The sequence below is a fragment of the Homarus americanus genome, unplaced genomic scaffold, assembly GCF_018991925.1.
Source record: "Homarus americanus isolate GMGI-L3 unplaced genomic scaffold, GMGI_Hamer_2.0 scaffold54443, whole genome shotgun sequence".
Lineage (NCBI taxonomy): Eukaryota > Metazoa > Arthropoda > Malacostraca > Decapoda > Nephropidae > Homarus > Homarus americanus.
In genome coordinates this window covers 3,193,991-3,217,786 of record NW_024750852.1, presented here as the reverse complement: position 1 = coordinate 3,217,786, position 23,796 = coordinate 3,193,991, and the positions used below count along the sequence as shown (strand labels likewise).

At 37.4% G+C, this 23,796-nt stretch overlaps 1 protein-coding gene across 8 annotated transcripts in view; it reads left to right on the top strand.

Annotated features, from left to right (window-relative positions):
• The window catches only part of LOC121854388 (arginine-glutamic acid dipeptide repeats protein-like), a 43,567-nt gene that overhangs the window by 4,198 nt on the left and 15,573 nt on the right, over nt 1–23,796 (top strand). For all 8 annotated transcript variants that reach the window (XM_042349049.1, XM_042349048.1, XM_042349047.1 and 5 more), the window contains 15 exons: nt 45–162; nt 528–598; nt 2,048–2,153; nt 3,308–3,488; nt 4,934–5,020; nt 5,946–6,159; nt 7,064–7,162; nt 8,995–9,075; nt 10,635–10,875; nt 13,221–13,561; nt 15,925–16,023; nt 16,346–18,693; nt 19,091–19,250; nt 20,565–20,689; nt 21,294–21,721. In XM_042349049.1, the coding sequence (XP_042204983.1) occupies nt 45–162; nt 528–598; nt 2,048–2,153; nt 3,308–3,488; nt 4,934–5,020; nt 5,946–6,159; nt 7,064–7,162; nt 8,995–9,075; nt 10,635–10,875; nt 13,221–13,561; nt 15,925–16,023; nt 16,346–18,693; nt 19,091–19,250; nt 20,565–20,689; nt 21,294–21,721 (4,699 nt within the window). The remainder of the gene's footprint in view (nt 1–44; nt 163–527; nt 599–2,047; nt 2,154–3,307; nt 3,489–4,933; nt 5,021–5,945; nt 6,160–7,063; nt 7,163–8,994; nt 9,076–10,634; nt 10,876–13,220; nt 13,562–15,924; nt 16,024–16,345; nt 18,694–19,090; nt 19,251–20,564; nt 20,690–21,293; nt 21,722–23,796) is intronic.

Here is a 23,796-nt window from a genome sequence, read left to right as displayed (position 1 = left end):
CTTTAGATCAGGTTTATCATTATGGATTTTTAAACTATTTTCAGGTTATGACAGCAGTTGTTGGTAAGAAGCAGCCAGTAAGAGGTCAAGCATTTCGAGCACCAAATGGAGAATATGTTTCATACCTCTGTACCGATGATGCTACTTTATATAGACCAGGGGGTAGGAATTTTATAAATTTGGTTTGATTCATGATATTTAACAATTATTTCTAACCCCTTGTGGTTGCCTCTGAGCTGAATAAAATTGTCTGGCATTATCCAAATAATATATTAAATATGGCTTCCGTGTAGTGAAGATTTAATTTGAAGAAAAGAAAATTGTTTGAATGCTCTTTGTCTCAGATATCTTTCATTTGAAGTTTTATTATAAAAAAGTGAAGCTGAAAGAATTATTCTTAATTGAAGAGATTCGATACTGTACTGTACTACCTGTACTGTACTGTACTAACGGTAGTTAAAAAAATACAACTTTTGTGTGACAAAACAGTTGGCTAGACTTGACTTAATATTTTTGCTCTTTTCCAGATTCTGTATATATTGAGAGCCAGCGTGCTGATCAGCCGTTTTTCATATGCTCAATACAAGAATTTCGCAGGGTGAGGAAAACAAAGACTTATATTTGTGTTGAATGTTTGTACTGTATTTGGGCATGCATGCTTTATATCTTATCAGTTATTGTAGTGCAGTTAATCCTCGACTTGCATCAGTTTGCCTTACTGCAATTTAACATTGAACAGTAAACGAGAAAAATAGTCTCCTCAGCCTATGTGCACTTTCTTAGTTACCTTGATCACCAACGCAATACACATAGAGTCTCGCAATGCACATGTGCAGCTTGGGAAGTTTAATGTTAGCCCACTCATTCAGTCTTTGTTTTGTCATTGTAAGATGTGGTACTGCGCTACTTTTGTCTGTGGAACATGTTTTTTATTGCTTTCAAACTTTGTAACTGTTCTAAAAAATTAGTAAAATGCTTAAGATGGCAAGAACAAAGAAAAACTGTCACTTAAAAATGAAATTAGATGTTTTGAAACTTTACGAATGTGGTTAGCGTACAGGTATGTCTGACATTAATGTCTTGTGTACAGGGTCTCCTCTGTGTTTAATAAAATCGTCTCGCATTAGCCAAATGAAGTACTGAAAGTTGCATCCCCATAGTGAAGGGGTTAAACGTTCCCACCTGCCCCATCATCTTCATCACCTGACTTACAGGGTAGATGACCCCTCCTCCCCAATAACTCCTCCATTCCTCTCCCTTCACCAGCCAGCCTTCTCAAGCAAGTTCCAGCACAATTTAGAGCTAAGATTTCTTTCATTGTCAGTGCTTTTAATTTGTTTTACGTGCAGTGTTCTCTATTTGATGTTTTTTTCTGGTTTAAAAGTAATTAGAAAAGATAATTAAATTTATAAAGACAAGAGTTGTTCAGTAAATATGCAGGTTCCATTTATTGCACATACATTATCTATAAAGGAAAAGTGGTTTCGAGTTACGTGATATAAGTTACATGTACAATACATCTTCAAGAAAGCATCTGTCGTGTAAGTCGAGGGAAAGCTGTGTTGGCTGAAGAGCTGCACGGAACTAGGTGTCCAGCTTTGATATACAGTTGTATTAGATGTGTATTTTTTTTAGTTTTGTACTGTTTATTTTTATTTACGTTCTCGATGGTTGGGTTCTAGGAGTAAGAGTAATAAATGCTGATGTATAACAGTTACTGAGGGTTGAAATGAGGTGTTTGTTGTTCCTAGCTTATTTTCTACCCTTTCTCAAACATTCTTAAATGTGTGTGCTCTTATCTTCTGCATAGCTACTGCCACTGTTGTAAACACAAATTCTTGCCATTGAAAATACTACAGCACTGAGACTGCCACAATGTTTTACCTGTTATTTAAGTTATAAAATAAGAAGGTAATGTAGAACTATTTGCAGTTTTAAAATAATTTAATGATAAGAAGCTGAACTAGAGCTACAGTACCATATATTTTAAACATTAAGTCATGATGATAAACTGAACTGGTGCTATATATTATGTTTACTTCCACAGAGTAAAAGAGACACTTTAATGGTTAACATTAAGTGGTTCTATAGACCTTCAGAAGTGCCAGAAACTGTTTACCAACGACTGGCCCAGGATCGCAACACAGAGAATAGTAAGCCGGGTGGTGCCTCACTACATCACTTGTGTTGTATTATTCAGAAGTGAACTGTAGCATGACCGTATGATATTAAAATTGTACCTGCTTGTTCTCTTCTATTGTAAATCATTCCTCTCAATAACTGTATTATGAATTTTTTATACTTGCTACCTTCCCGTTTCTCTCAGTAAGGTCTGATCGTACTTCTCCCATTTCAAAATACTCATCTATGTTTTTTATCAAGTCAATAAACCTAAGAACAGACTGCACCACTTGTTCATGAACCCACACACACATTACTTTCATTATAGTAGTCTTATACTGAACTTTATTTCCATAATTTTGAAAGGTTTGTTGACTGGTGTCTTAACCCACTTAGAGTATGTGCTTAAAGACCTTAGTTGTTGAAGCACAGTCATATAAATAACAACCAAATGCATGGTATTGATTATCAGATGCCTCACACCTCACAACCTTCTCAAATGATCAACACAATTTTACTGTGATTGGATGAAGTGGGCATTCAGACTCGCTTAGCCAATTGAGTGTACAGCATGTGAGATTATTATACCCAATGCTTATTAATTGTGTTGGTACCATACTATCTTGAAGTACTTCCAGCTTCAGCAATAGGTTCACTGCTTCTCTCTATCTTTTACCAAATAAAATGCTTCCCTTTTTGCCTTCAGTTGTATAGTAGATGGTCTTTATCAGCCTCTTCTCAACATACTTCCAAATTTTCCATAAATTTTAAGAGGCGGTATCTGGGTTACCAGCTAATAACATCAATACCTTCAAGTCTTTCATCTTTCGTATACATAATATTTGTTAACAAATCCATCGTTGATATCTCCAGTTTGCTGTCAGGATTGTTTTCATTGATTACAGTACTGTATAGTAGTTATTGTATTGGTAGGTAAGGATATTTTTCTATTTTATTCTTTAATAGCCTAATTGTTTACAAAATATTTATTTTTCTCATGAATCTGTCATATCAGTACAGTACAGTAGTGTTCTTAGTGAGAGTTTCAATATTTGAAGTTTTACTATATTCAAATATTGTAGATAAATCTAGAATTAGGAAGGAAATTGCAATTTCCTCCCTAATTCTAGATTTATTTCAAGTGAATGTGAATTTGTAAGAAGTCTTACTTAGATTTTTCTTTCAGACAACAAATCACTTGTGACAGATGATCCAGTAATAAAATCCAGAGAACTTTTCATCTCTGATGCTACAGATACCTATCCTGTGTCTGTTCTTCGGGGCTTGTGCCGTGTGGACCATTATTCCGATATTCATTCTGTTAGGGATTTTAATCCTGAAGATAATGCTTTCTTTTACATCCTTGGGTGAGATAACAGTTATTTTTAGTGCTTTGATGTCTAGCTTTTAAGAGAAGTACATACAGTAAAAACCTTGAGTACAGGAACTAATTAAGCCACAGGGATGTCGTTAATCAGAATTCTTACTACGACGTCCAGATCAGCAGGGTGGCACACCTGTTCAAAACAACAGCTAGCCAGTTGACTTGAGAGGCACGTGGCTGCCATGTATGCCGTGACGTCACATTGGGGAGAGCGTGACACATTCATACATACAGTCACCTCCCACACAGAATACTGTTCACACTCTTGCTCTTCATATTTCTTTTTCAGTTTTATAATAACCACACATAGACTGAGTACAGCGCAGCTTTGTTGTTGTGATGCAGGAGTGATCACGTACTCCACACCGCCTCACTGCACGACATTAACAGTAACCCGCAACATATATTTCTTTTAATTTTAAAATCATTTTTTTCCGAGATTCGTATCATTATTGAGACACGTTGTGACTCAGGTGGTCCAGTACTCAAGGTGTTTACTGTACTGTATAGATTAATTTTCATCACATGGTAATAGTGGTGTAGTAAAGTAGTATTTAACAAAAGGAACTGTGGAGAACCATATATGAAAAACCTGTTAATTGAGTTTTCTTGAATTCTCATTAATGAAGGCCATCCTTGTGCAAAGTACAGTATGCACATGAAGGGATTAGTGGCTTCAAGCACTGTTTAGATTTTTAGCAGAAAAGGAAAAGAATGAAAGATTCTAGGATGAAGACTATTAAAAGATGTAAATGATGAATGGCTTGAGCAATTTTTAAAAATGTTATGAAACTTTCATCATTATTAAAGTATACTGTGGGGGAGGTAGGAGGAATAATTCAGTGCCAAAGGCTCTGGTTTTTTTTACATTATATGGTATATAGTGTATATTGGCATGACTTGGTGTACAGTATAAGGCGACACCAAATTTTCACTTTAAAATTTAAGTTTTAGGCTATAGTACAGTACTCATTGTATAAGATGATTATAAAATATGAACCTTAGTCATGTGGTGTAAGTTGTCACCATGGATCACCAACACAGCCTGAACTTGTAGGCAACATATTGAAATTCTGCAATTTGATGGTTTCTTAAGGCTTAAGTTTTTGTTATATCATTGCATGTTGTGTTTTGGTTTCTCTGTTGTAAGGTTGTAGATTGACTACTAAGGAAATAGATGTACAGTTGTGAGAGTTATTAAAGAATGTGTTTTAGTTGAGTGAAATATAAAATTCTGTATGTACTGTCTTCATGTGCCTTTAATTGGATGGCATTTCACTTAAATACCATTCATACTTACCTTTTACTATGCACAAAATTTTCCCCTAATATTTTTATCACAGCACGACTTTAATTTAGATACTAATACCACCTCCATTGGAAAAGTTGTTTTGAGTTAAATTACTAAAATAATTATTTCTTCTTCAGATATAATCCCGAGACTCGCAGATTAGCTTCAACACAGGGTGAAATTCGTGTAGGTCCATCACATCAGGCCAAGCTTCCTGAATACAGGTAAATGATCAGTAAATATGGGGGACAATAGGAATGATAATGATGTGAGCCTAATGGGAATTGTTTGTAGAACTTTTTGTATTACAAATAAAGTTTTAGCCATGAAATTAGCATAGTCAGTGGGAAAATTTTGATGGCTTCACTTTCTAACTATAGATTAAATAGCAAGTTGAATAAATTTATGTTGGACATCTTCGTGCAGTTATGTCTGAGTGGACAGTATATGATTGATTTTATCATGAGATTGCCTCTGGCTGGAGAGAGAGAAAACAGTTACATGGCCATGTATGGTACAAAAAGCACATGTTTACATAAATGTTGATATGCGGTTGGATAAAACCCATCACAATAACACAAGTTGAGATTAAACTCTCCAGCTAATTATTATAACAAAAGGGTTAATTTTTGGGGTACAATGTTACCCGATACAGTTTAAGTTACAAATGAAGTGAATTAAGTTGGGATTTCCTGAGTCTAGCACTGCAGCAGAAGTTTTGAAAGAGATCTAAGCCCAGTATTACCCTTAAAAGTACAGAGCCAGAAGTTGCTGACATAACTTTTGGGATTTTATTCGGACATAATGAGAGGAACAAGGAAATATCCAGTTATAAAGGAAGTCATGGGAATGGTAAAACAATGGGTGGGAATTTTCCTTAAACCTGAAGAATTATTTATTTTGAAAGGAAAATTTGCTATTTATGAAGTACAGTGAGTGTAAGAAGAAACAAAATGAAATATAGTAGTAAAAGTAACAGTATATATTGTATATATGTAAGTAATTTTTACCATTGTGGCCTAGTGTTTAATATATTCTTCGTGTACCCTTGTGGAAAATAAATTTGAATGAATTGTTAACTTCAGACTTGATTATTGTAATTCTGTTCCTCCATATTTCGAACCATTAATTTGAATATCTTTACTTCAGAGGTAATTTAATAATTGAAGAAAGGCCAGAGGTGTGTGCAGATTGGGAGGAGCAGCGCTGGATTCCAGGTGCCTCAAGAGATACTGACCTCCTCATGTACCTGCGAGCTGCCCGCTCTATGGCTGCGTTTGCTGGTCTTTGTGATGGTGGGTCCACCACTGATGGATGTAATGCCGCTGCCAAGGATGATACAACTATTAATGCATTAGAAATGGTAAATTCAGTATTATTTTTAGGTAACATTTATAAAAGTTCAATATAAGAGTAGATCAAATTGTTTCATTTGTTATCCTCAAGTGTGTAACAGTACAGTACAATATAAATTATCTTCTGAATATTTTATACTCATGAGCGTACATTATATAATCATTCATATTCAGGCGAGGAATTTATCTTGCATAAGGAAGTTTTAACTCCCCATTTATTCATATAGAATTTCCTTGTATTGTCATATAAGAAAACAAAAAGTATTTGATTTCCATGTTTCCTCTGTGTAAGGAGATGAGTGTGTGCTGCTCTTCATTTTGGCCACACAGTGCAATAATAGGAAAGAGTTTACATAGAAGTGTAGTTGTTTAGTGTTGGGTCAGCAGCTACTAGAAGTTATTTAATTACTAAATTAACAATTAGAGCTCTTCAGAAATTGTTTGTGGCATTATTAATGTGTTTATAGAAATTTACTAGATATATGTTGAGTTGGTGTGATTGATATTAAAAAATACATTTCGAGTTTCATCCTTGTTTGTGAGGAATGGGAATTGTCAACATGACAAGGCTAACTTAGTTCAGTTAGTTTTAGAGAGAACAAAGGTAACAATTTGATAAGCATTTAAAACTGTTGTCCAGATTGTTTCCTCAAAAATCTTTTCTCAGTACAGTGAGACCTCAATTTAACGGACTATATGGAGAGGAAATCCATTATATCAAGCCGTTAGATGTGAAACCTTCATCTAAAGAACTATATAATTATGAAAGTCCGTTATATTGAGGAGAGAAAAGTCCATTACATAGAGGTTTCCCTGTATACTGTATATAGTTATGCTCTTATTATTTCATTCATTAACAGGAAGAGAAAGAATATATTTTGAGCTTAGATACGTTATATTTTCTTTTTCCAGCTTCACAATAGTGACTACGATCATGGTAAAGCTCTTCAAGCTCTTGTTAAGTGCCCTGTCCCTGATGGAATTGAGAAGAAGTGGTCAGAAGAGGAAAGAGTAAGTACAGTATAAGACTAACTGCCGGAGTTTTAATCAACCTCTTCCGTGACGAGGGTCGTCTTGTTTCTACCCGAGTTTAAAAAAATGAGTCATGAAGGACATCGCACTACAGTGCTTGATGGGGAGATGGTAGTAAAATTAACTAATTCCAATAAAATTAATTAAATATTGGAATTACCCTGTAAGTTGTTAATTTTACTACCACACCTCCCCATCAAGCACTGTAGTGCGGTGTCCTTCATGACTCATTTTTTTAAACTCGGGTAGAAACAAGACGACCCTCGTCACGGAAGAGGTTGATTAAAACTCCGGGCGTAAGGACCCCCCATGCAGGTTGTGATGGTGTGAGGGACGTAGATTTAGATCCTGTTTGTCTATCTCTGTAGAGCAATGGTGTCCACATATTAACTTCTGTTTTTTGGGCTCATTACAACCAAACTTGATGCATAGACTTTATACAAATTGATCAGGATTCATGAAGGTTAGAGGTATAAGATGTGAATATGAAAATTAAAAGATAATTAAAAAAAAATTAAGACAATATTTCCAGAAGAGACTGTGCTGTACTGTATGGTGTTGACATGACTTGTGAGGGTGAGGGTGAAGTGTACTGGAGGCATGAGAAGGAACCACATGTATGTATGATGAGATGAAAGTGCAAGAGAAATGAAGTTACAAAGACATTGGCTTTAATAGGATTGGAAGCATTACTTGAGAGATGATATGGATGACAAACAGTATTTGGAGGATGCTGTGCAGTACTTCTGGAAATGTAAGCATAACTAGAAATGATACTTGGAAAGATAGATCCCCTTCTGAATATGAAGAATACAGTTAGTTCTCCTCTAACGTGGTACAGTAGTAGCGTTCTTGAAAAACACCTCGTAATAGAAAAACGCGTTGTAGTAACCATTGGGGGTAGTGGGGTAAAGAACACCAACATGGGACGATGGGACTCAGTACTGTTAGTTTTTGTGTGTTCTTTTTATATTAACTGTGTTTCAGTATGATATATCATTCATTAATAGAAGAAAACCATGAAAAGGGGAAACATGCTTGTTATGGTGTGTTAGTGTATGTTCTTCACGATAGAAAACAGAGCCGTGAAGGAGGGTGCAGACCAAAAATTATGAAATAATATGTAGTAGAGTGTGACTCTCTTAACAGCTTTTAATGATAAAACCTTTTTAAATACTGTATATATTTTTTTTTACCATAAGAAACGTAAATAAACCTAAAAGAATGTTTTAACGCTCACTGCAAGGAGAGAGGATGGTTGTTTGAGACGAGTAGTGGAGGAGGAGGCAAAGGTTCATACCATTTTACCCCAGCTAATTTTTGTTCGAGAGTTATAGTTTTTCTTCGTTTTACTTCACTTCCACTACCAGAATGCTTCACATCCTTGTCAAGCATTGTAAATAAAAGCAATAAAGTTAATACTGCACAGTAGTTGTACTAAGATAAAGCACAGTCCGTGATAACAGACGTCTAATGCTCCATGGATGATAAACAAAGACTGCAGGGTGGCGCATCCCGCCTTGTATGAAGCGACACCAAGGTGGCCGCATAACTGCTTATTCCTACTCGAGTGACATAGTTCCATTTACTCAATCACGTTATATCCAAATTGCATCCAGCATCCATGTTCTGTAAAATGTGTTCCCTATTACTGTACTGTACATTTATCATATTATAACCAAATCATGCTATGAAAACACACGTTATAGGAGAACTTACTCTATCACTTTTTGTTTATAGTTTTTGTTGTTTTGGATTATAATGAGTATTGCTTAGATTTAAAAGATCATGCAATTGTTTCTGATCCCCAGAAACGTTTTATGAAGGGATTACGGCAGTATGGGAAAAATTTCTTCCGAATACGAAAAGACTTGCTGCCACACAAGGAAACAGTAAGTAACTTTGTGAGGTGTTTGCTCATCTCATAGAATTGATAAATAAAGTTGCAACCCTTTAATTTCCATTCATAGATTCCTTTAGTACAGGTATATGTACAACCTCTCTTTTCTCTAGTCAGCAATACAGTACTGTACTGAATTTTGCCTGAAGTTTTGCTATCCCATATTTTATAGATATAAACTGTGATGAATGTTAGCTGGACATGTTCTGATCCACTGTTAGTGGAATGTTGTTATTGCTGAATGTGTAAGGGGTCATGTACAAGGAAGTAACCCAGTTCTTCTCTCCCAATTGGGATAGAACCTAGGACACTTTTCTTGTTAAGCCAATACTCAACTCCACAACTACTGTACGTACAAAGGTACCGAGTAATTTTATTTCCCAATTGTCAGTGATATTGTTGCTCATTAAATTTTTGTGTGAAGAATATGACAACACAGAAAGGGGATTGTAACAACCCAACCAAGACACCACGAGTCATATTGATCATTTAAAAATGTATATTTTTTTATTTATTTTATTTTATTTTTTATTTTTTTCTGTGTGTACAGTTCCTACGCCCCCTGTGGTAACTCGTGTCTCCAAACGCCCAACCGATATGACCTATAGCAAACCTTATCCACCAGTCATGTCCGTCGCTGCACAACCAATACCCATTCATTCATAAATAGTGATACTACTACTGTGACTTTGCCGTGTGGAGACTCGGGGTTACCACAGGAGATGTAGGAACACATTTCGCAACTGTACATGACACCCAAGTTGTCTCTCCCTCAGTGGGGTACTGAACCTCCTGTATCTCCCTACTAAAGAAGGTTTTATTGTGAAGGAGGTAACCCTAGCTCCTTGGGAGGCTCACTTAGCAAATGGAGAGAAGTGGTGACTGTATGGGTATCCCTGCAGGGCAGATACAGTACATAAGAAGCTGATTGAAGATGTATTTTTTCCTTCAGGCTCAGTTCCATAATACTGTAGATGCGTTCCCACATTGGAAACATGATGCAGTCTCTCGGAAATTTGTTTTAATGCCCAGAATGGAGAGATTTTCTCAGAATTTTTGGGAATTGTGCATGTTGCAATCCTTGGAAACTTTTTCAGATACCTGGAATGGATAAATTTTTCCCTGAATTTCTCGGAATGCAAAAAAAAGAAAAAAAAGAAGCCCCGCTACTGGAGAGTTCCGGGATTGAAGATTCTGGCTAATGGAGAGATTACTATAGTGCTCTTATTGCCTCACTGTTTGTCACCAGTGTTATCTAAATGCCTTCTTGATAATTATTTTCACTCATTGCAGTAGTGGAGCTCCCTCACTACACATCTTTCTTTCACCATATAAATTGCAGAATTTCAATTCTAGGACTTCCTGGTAGCTTTATTATTAACATCCATACAAGGCGGGCATTGCTTGAATATATTTCAGTGTGTTTGCGGCATTAGTACGTATTCCATTGATATCCCACGAAGAACTATGAAGTTTAAGAAAATTGCCTTACTTTTCCTAAATGTAACAATGTAGGATAATTGTGGTTTTTATATACAATTATGCTTTCAGAGTGACTTGGTGTCATTTTACTACCTTTGGAAGAAGACACCGGCAGCAGCTGGTCACAGGCCACACCGTCGACACCGCCGTCAGAATGTATTGAGAAGGATTAGAACTCCGCGAGCTCAGCGAAACACTGGTCCTAGTGACCCACTTGATCCATCTTCAGCTTCAGAAAAAGATGATGATTCCGATGATTCAGATTCCAAAGATCGCCAGGGTTATCATTGTCGGCACTGCTACACTACTTGTGAGTTTTGAAGCCATTCTAACTGAAAGGGACAGCTTAGTATTTGACAGGGATGAGGATAGAAGGGAGTAAGTGAGATCTTTTCAGGTATCTGGGAATGGCTTTATTGATTTGTATATATTAAATCTGATGATGTAACAGTTTGAGTCATTTAGTGCTCAAGGAGTGGAAGTGAGTATAAATGGAAAAGGGAGTGATGAATTGAATCACATTAGAACTATCACAAAAGGCAAAGAATGGAATGTACAGGAGAAATGTTTAGCCAATGTTGCAACTGAAGCAAATTAGAAGTGAAAAATACTAGAGAGAAATAAGTAAATACGGAAGTTAAAGACGTGTCAAACAGAGAAGTGATTGGGGTTTGGTGAGGAGGAATGGCCTTATTGAGAGTGGGAAGTAGAAGATTAGTAGAAGGAACATGAAGTTTAGAGTTTAATGGTGGATGATAGAAGGGAGAGCGGAAACCAAGGAGATGGATGGATAGGGTGAAGGGTAAGAGGAATGGGCATTTAGGAAGCAGCAGTGTGGATGAATGATGTAGAACATTGTACAATATAGAGTGGTTTATGAGAGGAATTGGGATGAGATGCCATACAAAAAGGGCGTCTGTGTTGGCTCTTGGTTTCTGACTACAATACAGTACTATGCAGTATAACTGGAGAGGATTTGTGGGAGTGAAATTAGTTATTATTACGTATTATTATTATTATTATTATTATTATTATTATTATTATTATTATTATTATTATTATTGCTTAAAGATTGTTTGGTATTACTTATTAATTGTAGGACTGGCAGCTCAATATACAGTACTTGACAAAATTTTTACACATGCCTGAAGACGGTCTTGTGATATATAGAAATATTTGTTGGTCATAAGACATTGAGAAGCTCTTAGGCCCGAATTCAGTTGCGGTAGTTCGAGCCTGGGATTTGAGCTCGGCTCAGGCGTGCGAATCAGGATTCCAAGAGCCGAGATTTCCTGCAGTGGATTACCCATATTCAGAACATTGGCTTGAACCCTGGATCTGGAAATCTGTTGCATTTTCTTCATTTACAAGCAAGGATTCGAACACTCAAATCCCAGCCAATCACTTTTCATCTACACCATTATGACAGCCAGTCGCCATCAAGAGTAATGTTTACAAGATTATGGCGGCAATTATGACTCGACACGTTTTTACGGAGGAGGAGAAATCTCTCCTTGCACATCAAAAGTTACTTTTATTACTATAATTACAGTGTACAGTCAAATTGCGATCAAATTATAATGATTTATGGTACTGTGTTACAACGTGGCTGTGTTGTTATATGATAACAAAAAAATTCATAGAGGAAGAACAATTACATACAAATTATAGATATATTCCGGGACAGGTGTCATTATTCATTACCAAAGCAAGATGAATCAGTGCAAGGTGTAGTTACCTGGCCATGTTTGGTTAGGTAAGGTTTCTTTCTGTTCTTTTAACCCCACATTTTCCCTGATTAGTAATGTTAAGAAAAGACTTTCCTTTATTAATACATTAAAATCAAAATGCATTCAGCAGTTTCATTTATATTGAAAATACATCAAAATAGTTTTCCTTAAGAAAAACATTCAAAATAAAGAAGCTTTAGTGCACTCTACAGTTACTCTCTTGATCTTCATGAATCCCAAACACTAAAGAGTTGGAACACATTACCATAACTCTTTCAGTAGCCAGAATCTTTCTTACTTGGAAACTATTCGTTGCGAAGAATCTCAAAGCAATCATCAGCTGGTGAATGGGAGGTAGAGGTGAACCCCTAGCCAACAGGTCTGTCAAGCAGATGCTCCATATCACGGAAAATATCAAGGAAATCTCCCTTGCTGAACCTATATCATTGTTTAAAATACGTGTCATCATAAAAAGTATAGGATTCTGCCGATCTTCCTTCAGTCTTTTCTCTACAAAATTTCCAATTAGATGATACTGCCGAAAACCATGCTCGCTGTCAAAATTCATGTTGACTTGCTTGAAGGATTGACCGCCAAACCTGCCTTCAGGTTGGATTAACGCGATCATTGAGAATTCCGATCTCAAACCCGGTTTGAATCTTTGTGTTGGCTCAAGCCAGTGTTTTGAATACCCAAAATCTTCAATCTTCGCTCAATCCTTGGTTTAAACCTTCATGCAGTTTCAAATCACTGTTCTGAATTTGGGCCTTAAGTTCCATGCTAAGATCATATGTCATAAGTGTATATGAGCCAGCTCTGGGTATTGATTTTAAAACCTTAGTCTCATATCATTGGAGAGGCTTTTAAGGTTTATACTGGTCTGGAATAACACAGTTGATCATGACTTTTATTCCTTATGTTTCAGCATCCCGTGATTGGCATCATGCAGGGAAAGATAAGCAGTTGCTGTGTTATGAATGTCGCATTCATTTTAAAAGATACGGAGACTTACCAGTAATCACTAATCCTCGTGAGCCGCCGCCTGGTTCTGGTCGACCCCTGCCAACCCCTTCAGATGAAGATTTACGAATGAGAACACGCACGCGATCCAAAGAAATAAGCACTCGTCACCGTGCTGCTAGGCGCTCCAGAGCTAACACTCCTGATATGACTGATGAATGTCCTACACCTGACAGGAGGACTCCAGATAGACGAACTCCTGACAGAAGAGCAGCTCGTCTTTCAGCCTCTCCAGCCCCTAAAAAGGTTTGGATTAATCTTGGACTTTTTTATTTATTTGTAAGAGTATAATCTTTTATATAGTAAACGTATATACTTATTGAGGACATTGAGGAACAAGAAAAAACTTTTAACACTCGGACCGTACAAAAGATCCATTTATGACTGAAAATAATGTGCACAATAGAGATGTGCTATAACAAGGACTTGAAGAATTTTTTTTGTCTTGATCCTTTAAATATGTCTTAAGATATCACTTGCTTATGAACATCCTGTAGACTTTATTTGTAGAACCACAAATAAATGCTTTGCAGAGGGTAATTTTATGTGATCTGAGAAACGGGCTTTATTGCATTGACTTTTAAAAAATCTGGTATTGATACTGAAGATATGTCAAATTATCATACGGTCTCCAATTTCTTATTGATATCAAACATCATAGAGCGTGTTATGCTGGATCAGTTACTTCCTCTGTTAGACAAAAATGGGGTGATTATCCTTGTCCAGTCAGTCTATAGGAAACACCATTCAACTGAAACTGCCTGATGTAAAATTCATAACGATTTGGTAATAAACACTTGCATAGGAAAGTCCTCCCTCATGGTCTTGCCGGCTCTCTCTCCAGCCTTTGGCATGGTGGATCATCATTGGTTGCTCCAGGATCTTTAGTCGTTTGGGGTGCTTAAGAATACTCTTTCATTGCTTGGGTCTTATTTGTCAGAGTGATCTCAATGTGTGAAGGTTGGTGGAGCCATTTCAGACCCAGTCCCTTTGCAGTCCCACGGCTGTTATTATTATTGTAACATAAGCTCGTGTCTAGTGACAGTTTGCCATACCGAGTTCACTTGTTGGGTAAGGATTAATGAGCGTTATGAGCTTCAGTTATGTGCTTCCTTGTTTTTTATATGGTCCTGGTTTTCTCTCAAGTTGTTGTTTATATACTGAAGTATATTTGTGTGATATATTGGCTTTAGAATGTAAACACACTGAAATGCAATGTTTAAAAAAATCTTATTAATACTAGCAGAGTTTTTATTTAAAAATATCTTTCTTAGTGATGTGTACTTGTGGAAATTCACTAGATACCGTATATACTCGTCTATAATCCCCCTCGTTTATAGGTCGACCCTGATTTTTTGACCAAGAAATCGTTAATTTACGATATTCCTCGTTTATAGTTCGACCCACGTTTTTGAGGGTATTGGAACAACAAAACCTTCACTAAAAACACTCTACGTCCTATAAACTGAGGCTCGCCGTGCCTGAAACACGAGTGCCAAAGGCAAATTGTTTACAATTTATTATTACGTACGACACTTTACACTGAAACGCGGGTAGTTTCAACAAAAATATTGTATATTTCCATTCAAGTATTTATTCAAGTCAATTAGGAGGGAATATTATTGTAATACAACAGTTTTTTAACTAAACCATTCGAAAAGCGATTACGGTAACATCTTTTGAACGAAAGAAAGCTTAAGTCATTGTTTTCGTCACGATTTTCTCCCACTTTCCACTGTAATACGTACGTCATTTCAGCAAAAATATTACATTTCCGTGAATGTATTATACCAAGCACAGTATGAATAGAATACCATTGTAATATAACAATATTTTAACCAAAAACTATTAAAAAAACGAGTAACTTCTCTTGAACATCGGAAGGTTAGGTAAAATCTTTTGTTTTCGTCATGTATTTTATCCTATTTTACATTAAAATACATCACGTTTCAGCAAAACTACTATTTATTTCCGAGAATATATTCATTCAGGCACAGTTAAGGTAACATATACATGTAATGTAACAGTTTTTTAACTGAAAACGATTCGAAAAACACGTGTACCGTCTAGCTGATACTCAACAGCTGGTGGTGCGTCATGCGTCGTTGTAAACAATAGGAGGTTGAAGTAGATTACCGGGTATTATATTAATTGTGAAATATCGAAAAGGTTTTTATTACCGGTATTTTTGTAGATCAATGAGAACTGTGATACCGTATATGATATGATAAGTTAGCCTGTGCTAAGAACTTCAACATAGACTACTGAAAGCACGTTGTAAGGTAATTTAGCCTATTGTAAGTTGGTGAGCTTCATTTGCTGAAGGAAATGCACAACTTTTCATTACTAATTGGTACATATTTTACGTTTCCATTGTTTACTGGCAGTAAATGGTAAATATTTTTCATGTCTGAAGCTAAAAGTTGCTCCTCGCCCTTCCCATCATGCATGGATTCAACCTAACAAAACTATTACACATGTATAGGACGACCCCAATTTTTTGCCTAAAAATTTGGTCTTAAAAACTCGAACTATACACGAGTATATACGGTATTTATTTTTTATTGTGAAGTATTTTACATATGTGAGTGTAAGTCATCTTGTTTTAGACGGAGGACAAAGGTGTACGACGGGTGAAACGTACTCTTGGTTCTGACGAAGCTTCTGGCTCTTCCACTCCAAACAAGAGGAAACGCAATGGTGGTGATGTACGTACTGTACTTGCTTATATTTCCACAAGTATTCATAATGTTTATGACAGACTTTGATGTGCATCAAGATTTATTTGCAAATATATAAGTATACAGTAAATCTTATACAAGGAAGGAGGATGGTGAGGTTGTGGAAGTGTTGAAGGAGAGACCTGAGATGTCATATTTGCATCTTTGGTAAACAAAGTTAGAGCTGGGAGGGTAAAAAATAAAGTATAATAAGGGTGAAGAATTGTTGATATGAAAACTGTTTTATTACCATTGTTGAAATTTTATGATGATAGATAGTTTGTAATGGAAATTGCTATCTTCTTTTCAGATGTCTGACCTTAGCTCAGGAGAAAGTTCTGATGAAGGTGATGGTGGTAGTGGAGAACCTAGTTCCCCATCTCCAATAGCTCCATCTACACCAACCCCCCAGCTTCATCCAGCTACGCCTCCCCAGTCAGAAGCACCAGTGACTTCAGGAGTTTCTCAGCCCATTACTACCACTGTAATGGTCACATCCACTACCACCACCACCACCACTACCACCACCACCACTACCACAACTCCTATGACTACTCCCATGCCCATTCATGCTGTCACCACAGTTCCCACTTCTACTCCCATTCCCATTATGACTCCGACTTCTACTCCTGCCTCAACAGTATCTGCATCACCGCCACCAGTAACTCCATCCCACCTTATTCCCCTGTCTGCTTCATCACCATCTCCTGCTCCCCCAACCAAGCCCAGACAGTTGCTGCCCTCAGGATCAGTGTGGCCAATCATGCCTGGCTCTCCTGCACCACCCACTATACCAGTAACCACCACATGTGGAATAACAACCACCTCTCAGGTTCAACCAACTTGGAGTAGTGTAGTGCAGTCTTCACTAGCAGCAGCCACTGCTAGTTTAGTGCCTCCCCCAGCCCACAGTGGCTCAGCAGTACAAGCACAAGTAATTGGTCGCCTTACCACTCCTGTGTCATCAACACAGTCTCCAGTAGTTTCCCAATTTAAATCGGCAGTCATTACTGCTGCTCCAACTTTATCCACTGTTAGCAGTATGATAAACCAAGGTCATAATAGGCCAATAGTCACTGCCAGCCGAGTTCCTTCTGTTCCTCAGCTTGTTACTCCTGGTGTCACCAGGCCAACCTCTCTCACTGTGGTAGCTCCTGTAGCATCAGTTGGATTAGCTACAACCTCACCAGTCACAACCACAGCTGTGTTTAGTTCAGTACGACCTACACCCAGTATAGAGGAACGTGGGTCTGTAGTACGAGCCCCTGTTAGTAGTGTGCCACATAGTGTGCTCTCTACACCACCTGTTACACAAGAAAAACCAATTAAAATTAAATCAGAAGCTGAGGTTGTCAGATTTTCCCCTGGAATTCATCCTGCTTTAAGACCATCTGCTGTCCATGGCTATCCCCAAGCAGGAATGACTAATCCTCCTCCAATTACCCAAGCATCTTCCACCACGATGTCTGTTACGAGAGCAAGTCCTGCACCTGCAGTGTACAGCGTTGGGGTGACAGGAACTCCGCCAACAAGTCTTCAGTCGGTACCATCACGATCACCTTTAATCCCAGGCCCAGTTATGCCCCCATATTCTACCCCCCCAGGAATCATAAAACCTGAACAAATAAAACGAGAACCAGAACTTGTACCAAAAGCTGAGAAACTAAAGCATGAACCGCTTCCTATATCAAGTGATGTTTTTAAAAGTGAATTTGGAAAAATAGAACCAAAGCCTGAAATAAAATTAGAAAGGAGTGATAGGCCAGAAATCATCGCAGAATTCAAATCAGAATATCGGCAAGATGTCAAGCCATCAAGCTCAAGTTTTGCTCCTGTTGCTACTACTGCTACACCTCTATCATCCTTGCCTGCACATCTCACTATCCCAGGATATACTTACCCATATACATATGGTTACCCCCTTCCCATGCATTATTCTTACATTGGACATCCTCGCTCTACATCACATCGGCCACAGTCCCCTTCACAGCGTCCTAATAGCACTGGACCTTCTATACCTGTTACTTCATCAGGAAGTTCTAGTAGGGTGTCCCCAAACCCTATATCTTTTACAATGGGGTCATCAACTATAACAACCTCGTCAACTACAACTAAACCGTCACCAAATCCTTTATCATACACACCTGCTCACTTGGGGCCACCAGTGTTCACAAGTCGCTCTGGGGCTCCTCCACATCACTCCTCCCCAAGCAAGCTGCCACCTAGTCAGCCACCACCATTGCCAACTGGTTTGCGACCTCCGGGACCTGCTGTTTGTTTACCAGGAATGTCACCTGGTTTACCACCTGGAATGCCACCCGGTTTGGTTCCATCAACATCAGGAGGACCTCCTACGTTGCCTACACCTCCAGCGGCTCACACTGGGCCAGTTGTTAAGCCTCCTAGTATGCCTGTAAATTTGATTCGGCCTCCCACGCCTACTGCTGGCCAGCCTCCTACTACTCAGGCCTTGCCGGCCACAGTACCACCCAGTCACCCACCATATCCAGGGGGTCCTGCTTCTACCCACAGCTCTGGCAGCAATGTTCATGAAGGAGAAGAACATGATGATGGTGATGATGACTTACCTGCTCACAGAGAACCTTCCCCAGAACCAAAGATAGAAGACTCAGAATTTCATCGTTCTGAGAGTGCAATGTAAGTTGAGTACAGTACAGGACAGGTATTGGCATATTTAAGGTGTGTGATAAACCCATCAGCTATCAAGAGTGATGAGGTTCCAACCTGCACAAATGGCAGCAATTTTTAACTGTATTTTTCTTTTAATCACTGATATAAAAATGACCAATGAACAGTTCATGAGCTAGAGATTAGGAGTTGATTAGTAATTTAGGTCAGCTCTCAAGGTCAAAGAAGAAGTGAAGGGGAGACTATGTAATTGAATGCTGTAACACATCATTGTCTTCCTCGTATAGCTTGCAGTTTTTCATGCATCCACAACAATTAGAGTGAAATACTTTGCATTACCGGTGAGAAATTCTTTAAAATACTGCTAAAATCACATATTATTATTTATTACTTTTTTAATTCACAGCTTCCTACGTCACTGGAATCGAGGAGATTTCAACTCTTGTACGCGTACTGATCTCACCTTCAAACCTGTTCCTAATAGCCAGTTAGCACGAAAACGAGAAGAAAGATTGAGAAAGCAAGCGGAAAGAGAAAGAGAAAGAGAAGAAAGAGAAAGAATACAGGTACAATATGAAGAAAAATAACTAGATAAGCTGTGTTGTTATTTTCCTAGTTTAGAATAAATTTTTACATTTACCTTTCCTTCAGGACTTTACACTGAAGATGATGATATAATTTGAAATTCAAAACTGACAGTATTATATGCCAGCTCAGGATAAAGAGAGTATACAGCTCCTCCCCGACTTACGACCTACTCGACTTACGACCACCCGCACTTACGACTTGCCTCAGTCGTACCAAAATTTTGTCAAATTACGTATTTTCGAGTCCCAACTTCAGTACACAGACAAAAAATTTTTTTGTAATTCACTTTAAAATGGCTGGCAAGCTTAAAAGTGAGAGTTTTGTGGTGCTGAGAAGAAAAAGAGACGCCCATTTTAGATTTTCTGTATTTTTTAAGCATTTTCGACTTACAACCATTTCGACTTACGACCTGGATTTGGGTCCCTAACCCCATCGTAAGTCGGGGAGGAGCTGTAGTAAGTAGTGGACATAGAAACTGCAACACCAAAAGAGGTTGTTGCAGTATGGTATTGTATTCATGTACTGTACTGTATATAGATATTTGGAAGTATTGCAGTGAAGATATCTTAATCTTGTCTGTCACTGTATTAGGGAGACTGTCATTTTAACGAACTCTTATTTAAGTTTCTCTTGGTACCATTGAGATGACAGGGTTAACCCTATTATCCACATCCTATTTGGTGTTGCTAAGGGTCTGAATTGTTCCTGTGTTCAGACCAAGAAGAAAAGATTGAGCTTATGAAGTCTACTCTTGTGACTCTAGGAGTGGTCTGAGACAGTGAGCCTGTGAAGCTGCTGTGTTGGCTCAGATGTTTGTAAAGTATGCTATGAAGAAAGTATATACAGTGCATCCCTACTGTTTAATTTTTTTTTTTAAATCTTGGCCCTGTAAAATTATACTCTGAGTTGGAGGTTTGATCAACAGTCTTTTTAGGTAACAACTTAGCATCTTCTTAGGAACTATATTTTACTTGTCTCATGGAGGGTCATGTTCATGATCATAACCCCCTGCCGCCCCCCCCCCCCTGCATGTAGCATTAAGATGTTTAATTATCAGGTGAAATAAACTGGGGGTTATTTTTCATGTACTGTAATATCTTCTCTTCTATAATTATATGTTATAGTTACTCGTATGTATCAGTGATGCTCTATTCACTGTCAAAGTTCCATTGAGAATGAAGGGTTGACCACATGTCAAATTTTTTCCCCCAAATTTCCATACTGACCACTTTCTCTCTGTGGTTACTGTAGCATGTTTGATAATTTATTTATTTATTTATTTACAATTACAGCGGAAAGCAAACACCCCAGACAAACGGGAGACTCCCAAGCCCTCAAGTTCAGGTGAAGGTAGCTCACTCTATGACCGTATTCAGCAAAGGAATGCAGTGGACACACCAGCTCTCTCTAGACTTGGGTAATTATGTTATCAGTACATCAATAGTTATGTATTACAGGTCATCTTGTTTGGTCTCAACGGTATCTTAACTTAACCTAGCTTCGCCTTTTTACTGTAGTGTTAATACTTTTATAGTGTTTGTGTAATATTTGAATATAGATGTTGGAAGTGTGATTATATGGTAGTAATACTGTACTGGTTGGCAGTGGGGTCGAGAGAGGAGAAAGTGTAGTGTGTGATTGGAGGAATAAGGAGGATAAATGTTTAGAAGCTAGAAAGTAAAAGTGTAAAACTACATTTACTGAAATGAGTTGTGTTATATTATGGTGCTATGGAGGAAATAGTAAACAAATGTAAAGTTCAGGCTAGCAATTTTGGAAACAAGTTGAGGCAGCTGTGAATACATAGAATGAAAAATAATAAAGCTTGTGGGATTAAACATCTTTCAGCACAATTTCTAAAACAAATAGATAGGAAAGGAATTAAATACTTTACCAAAATATGTGACTATATTCCCTACGAAGGAGACTTTCCCAGTGGTATATAAAAATCAGTGTTTATATCGTGATGTTGAAGTTTTAAACAGCATCACGAGTCACATGAATTTGTTTTCTTTTTTCAGTGATTATGCACGTTCCCCTGCTGGTCTCTCTCCTGGAGCAGGTCGTCCTCCTGGCTTAGGTTTGCCTCCAGGACTAGGTGGTGCACCACCACCTGGTCTAGACCTGCTTCACTATGGCAGTATGGCAGCACTCTACCAACCAGGAACTCAAGAATTAGAAGCTAGGGAACGTGAACTTCGTGAATTGAGGGAACGGGAGTTAACAGATCGTATTAAGCAAGAAATGATGAAGCGTCCTATGAATGCACCTGATTCACCCTATCCTCATGGTCTTTCTCCACATTGGCTGAGTGGCGGTCGCTTTCCTGGTATTCCACCGCCAGTATCTTTGGCTTCAGGATTTGCACACAGTCATGCATTGTATGCACCCAGCCCATCAGTCTCTTCAGCCCTCATTGCCTCAGAACGGGATAGATTGGAGCGCTTAGGTAAAGTACATCTTATTTACTGTTTAATGTACAGTAATGTAGTAGCATTTCTTAAATGAACCTTGTGCATTGTGGTGGAGCATGGTGTTAGGAGATTGGGAGTAAGGTAGCTCTATTAGGAACTTTTCACTAATTTCTTATCATGTTTTGAAACTGCTCTTTGGTTTGAAGGATTTTTCCTCTCTCTGATTCATATTTAGGTTTGTTATACATTTGAGTGGTAAATATAGCATAAAATAATTGACTTAAATTTACCCCAAAAATAGTAGATTTGATGTAGGTAATAGAGCATATTGACTTGGTGACACACTGATGGTTCTGACCACATTTCCACTCACTACACTAACACAAAGGTGGTTTGCCACTTATCACACTTTACAGTATCTTTCATTATTATTTTTTCTATTTATCTGTCGTTCATTTTCAAATGCTCATTCAAGGCTTTGCATGACTTCATGCTTTGTACTTCCTCCATTTTGTGTGCTTTGAAATGCAGTGGGTGTTACCCAATCCCCAGATTTTTTTTATTTTAATTCATGTCTGCAGGCCATTGAATTATGATACAATTTTTTCCACTTATTACTGAGGACTGTTTTTATTGAGAAGGCCAATGCTTAATAAGCAAAAATGGTACAGTATAGTTAAACTTCCAAATCTGAATGGCTTAAGACCAAGCAGTGTTTTATTTCTGAAAAAAAAAAAGGATTTTGGGGACCTGAACTATCTTGTTTTTTGTATACGCATTGTAAATGTATATGATTATATACAATTCCCTCCAAATTCCATTATTTTCTTGATTAATATTACCAGTACCATGGAAAGTAAAAGGCATTGTTTGCCTTTAAACCTCATAAGTACAGTATAGGTAATACTGTACAGTATAGTACAGTATAGTACTGTACAGTACTGTACATTAACAATAATTTATACCCTCTCACTACCAGGCCAAGTGGGGAAATTTCTCTTCATTCCTTCACTTGACAAGATTTGCATCCAATAAACTCTATGTTATGTTTATTTTTCAACTTGTAATTTTGGGTAGATATACGTAATTTTTTATTTATATATTTATTTATTAATTTTACATGCTCATACCATCCTACGTACAGAATGTGCAAAAAACAAAACTTCTCATTAGGTTCAAAACACAAAGGGAATAACATCTCTTTGTGCGCTATACTGTGGGATCTCGGGCCCTCAGAGCTGTCTCTTCTGTGTGGTGAAACGAATTAAAAATATTATGACGTCCAGCAGCCAGAGTATTAAATATAATATTTACAAAAGCAGCAATACAGTAGCAGTACATTAAAAAAATCATTATATAAAATATAATGGGTGATGCCCGTGCTGCCATCTTGTGAGATGTGGGGCAAACATTCACTTGTTAACACTCAGCTGATCACTGACCTGCGGCAGGCAGCAACCACTGTCGTACTGTTTATACACAAGCTTCTATGTATATATAGTACAGGTACTGTATAGGTGTATAGTTATATACTAGGAGCAAAAATTAAATAATGTTTTATTAAAATTTTGTTGTACTGTATAATAAAAATTCATTAGTACAACCAGTGTTATGAAATAAAAACTGGGATGTAGAAGTTGTAGAATAAGTTACTGCAATGCCAGGCAAATGATACACTTTGTGTAAGTAATTTTATGAATGATAATGTTTGATTAGAAAAATACTCATTAATGGTAATGTTTGAATAGAAAAAATATTTTGAATTTGTTAATGTATTCAAATACTGTATAAATATTTACTGTTGCACGTTTACTTACATTAAGATCTCTCATACCCTCACACGAGTGTGGAGGGAGGCAGCAGCCACTTGACACGTTCCAGCCAGTTTTTCCAATTCATTTTTTGTTGGGAATGAAGTGATTTACACTCTGCAATCCTCTTATTGATTTCACTCTCATTATAAAAGACAAGATTTCCTCAGGTTGCCTTTTAATGTCATATAGTGTTGTACAGTACAGTATTTCCAACACCATATTCCTCTTGAAGGAAGCGAACAGACACCTTTATCAATATTTAAAATTTCTATAACACTTTAACCTTAACATGTTTA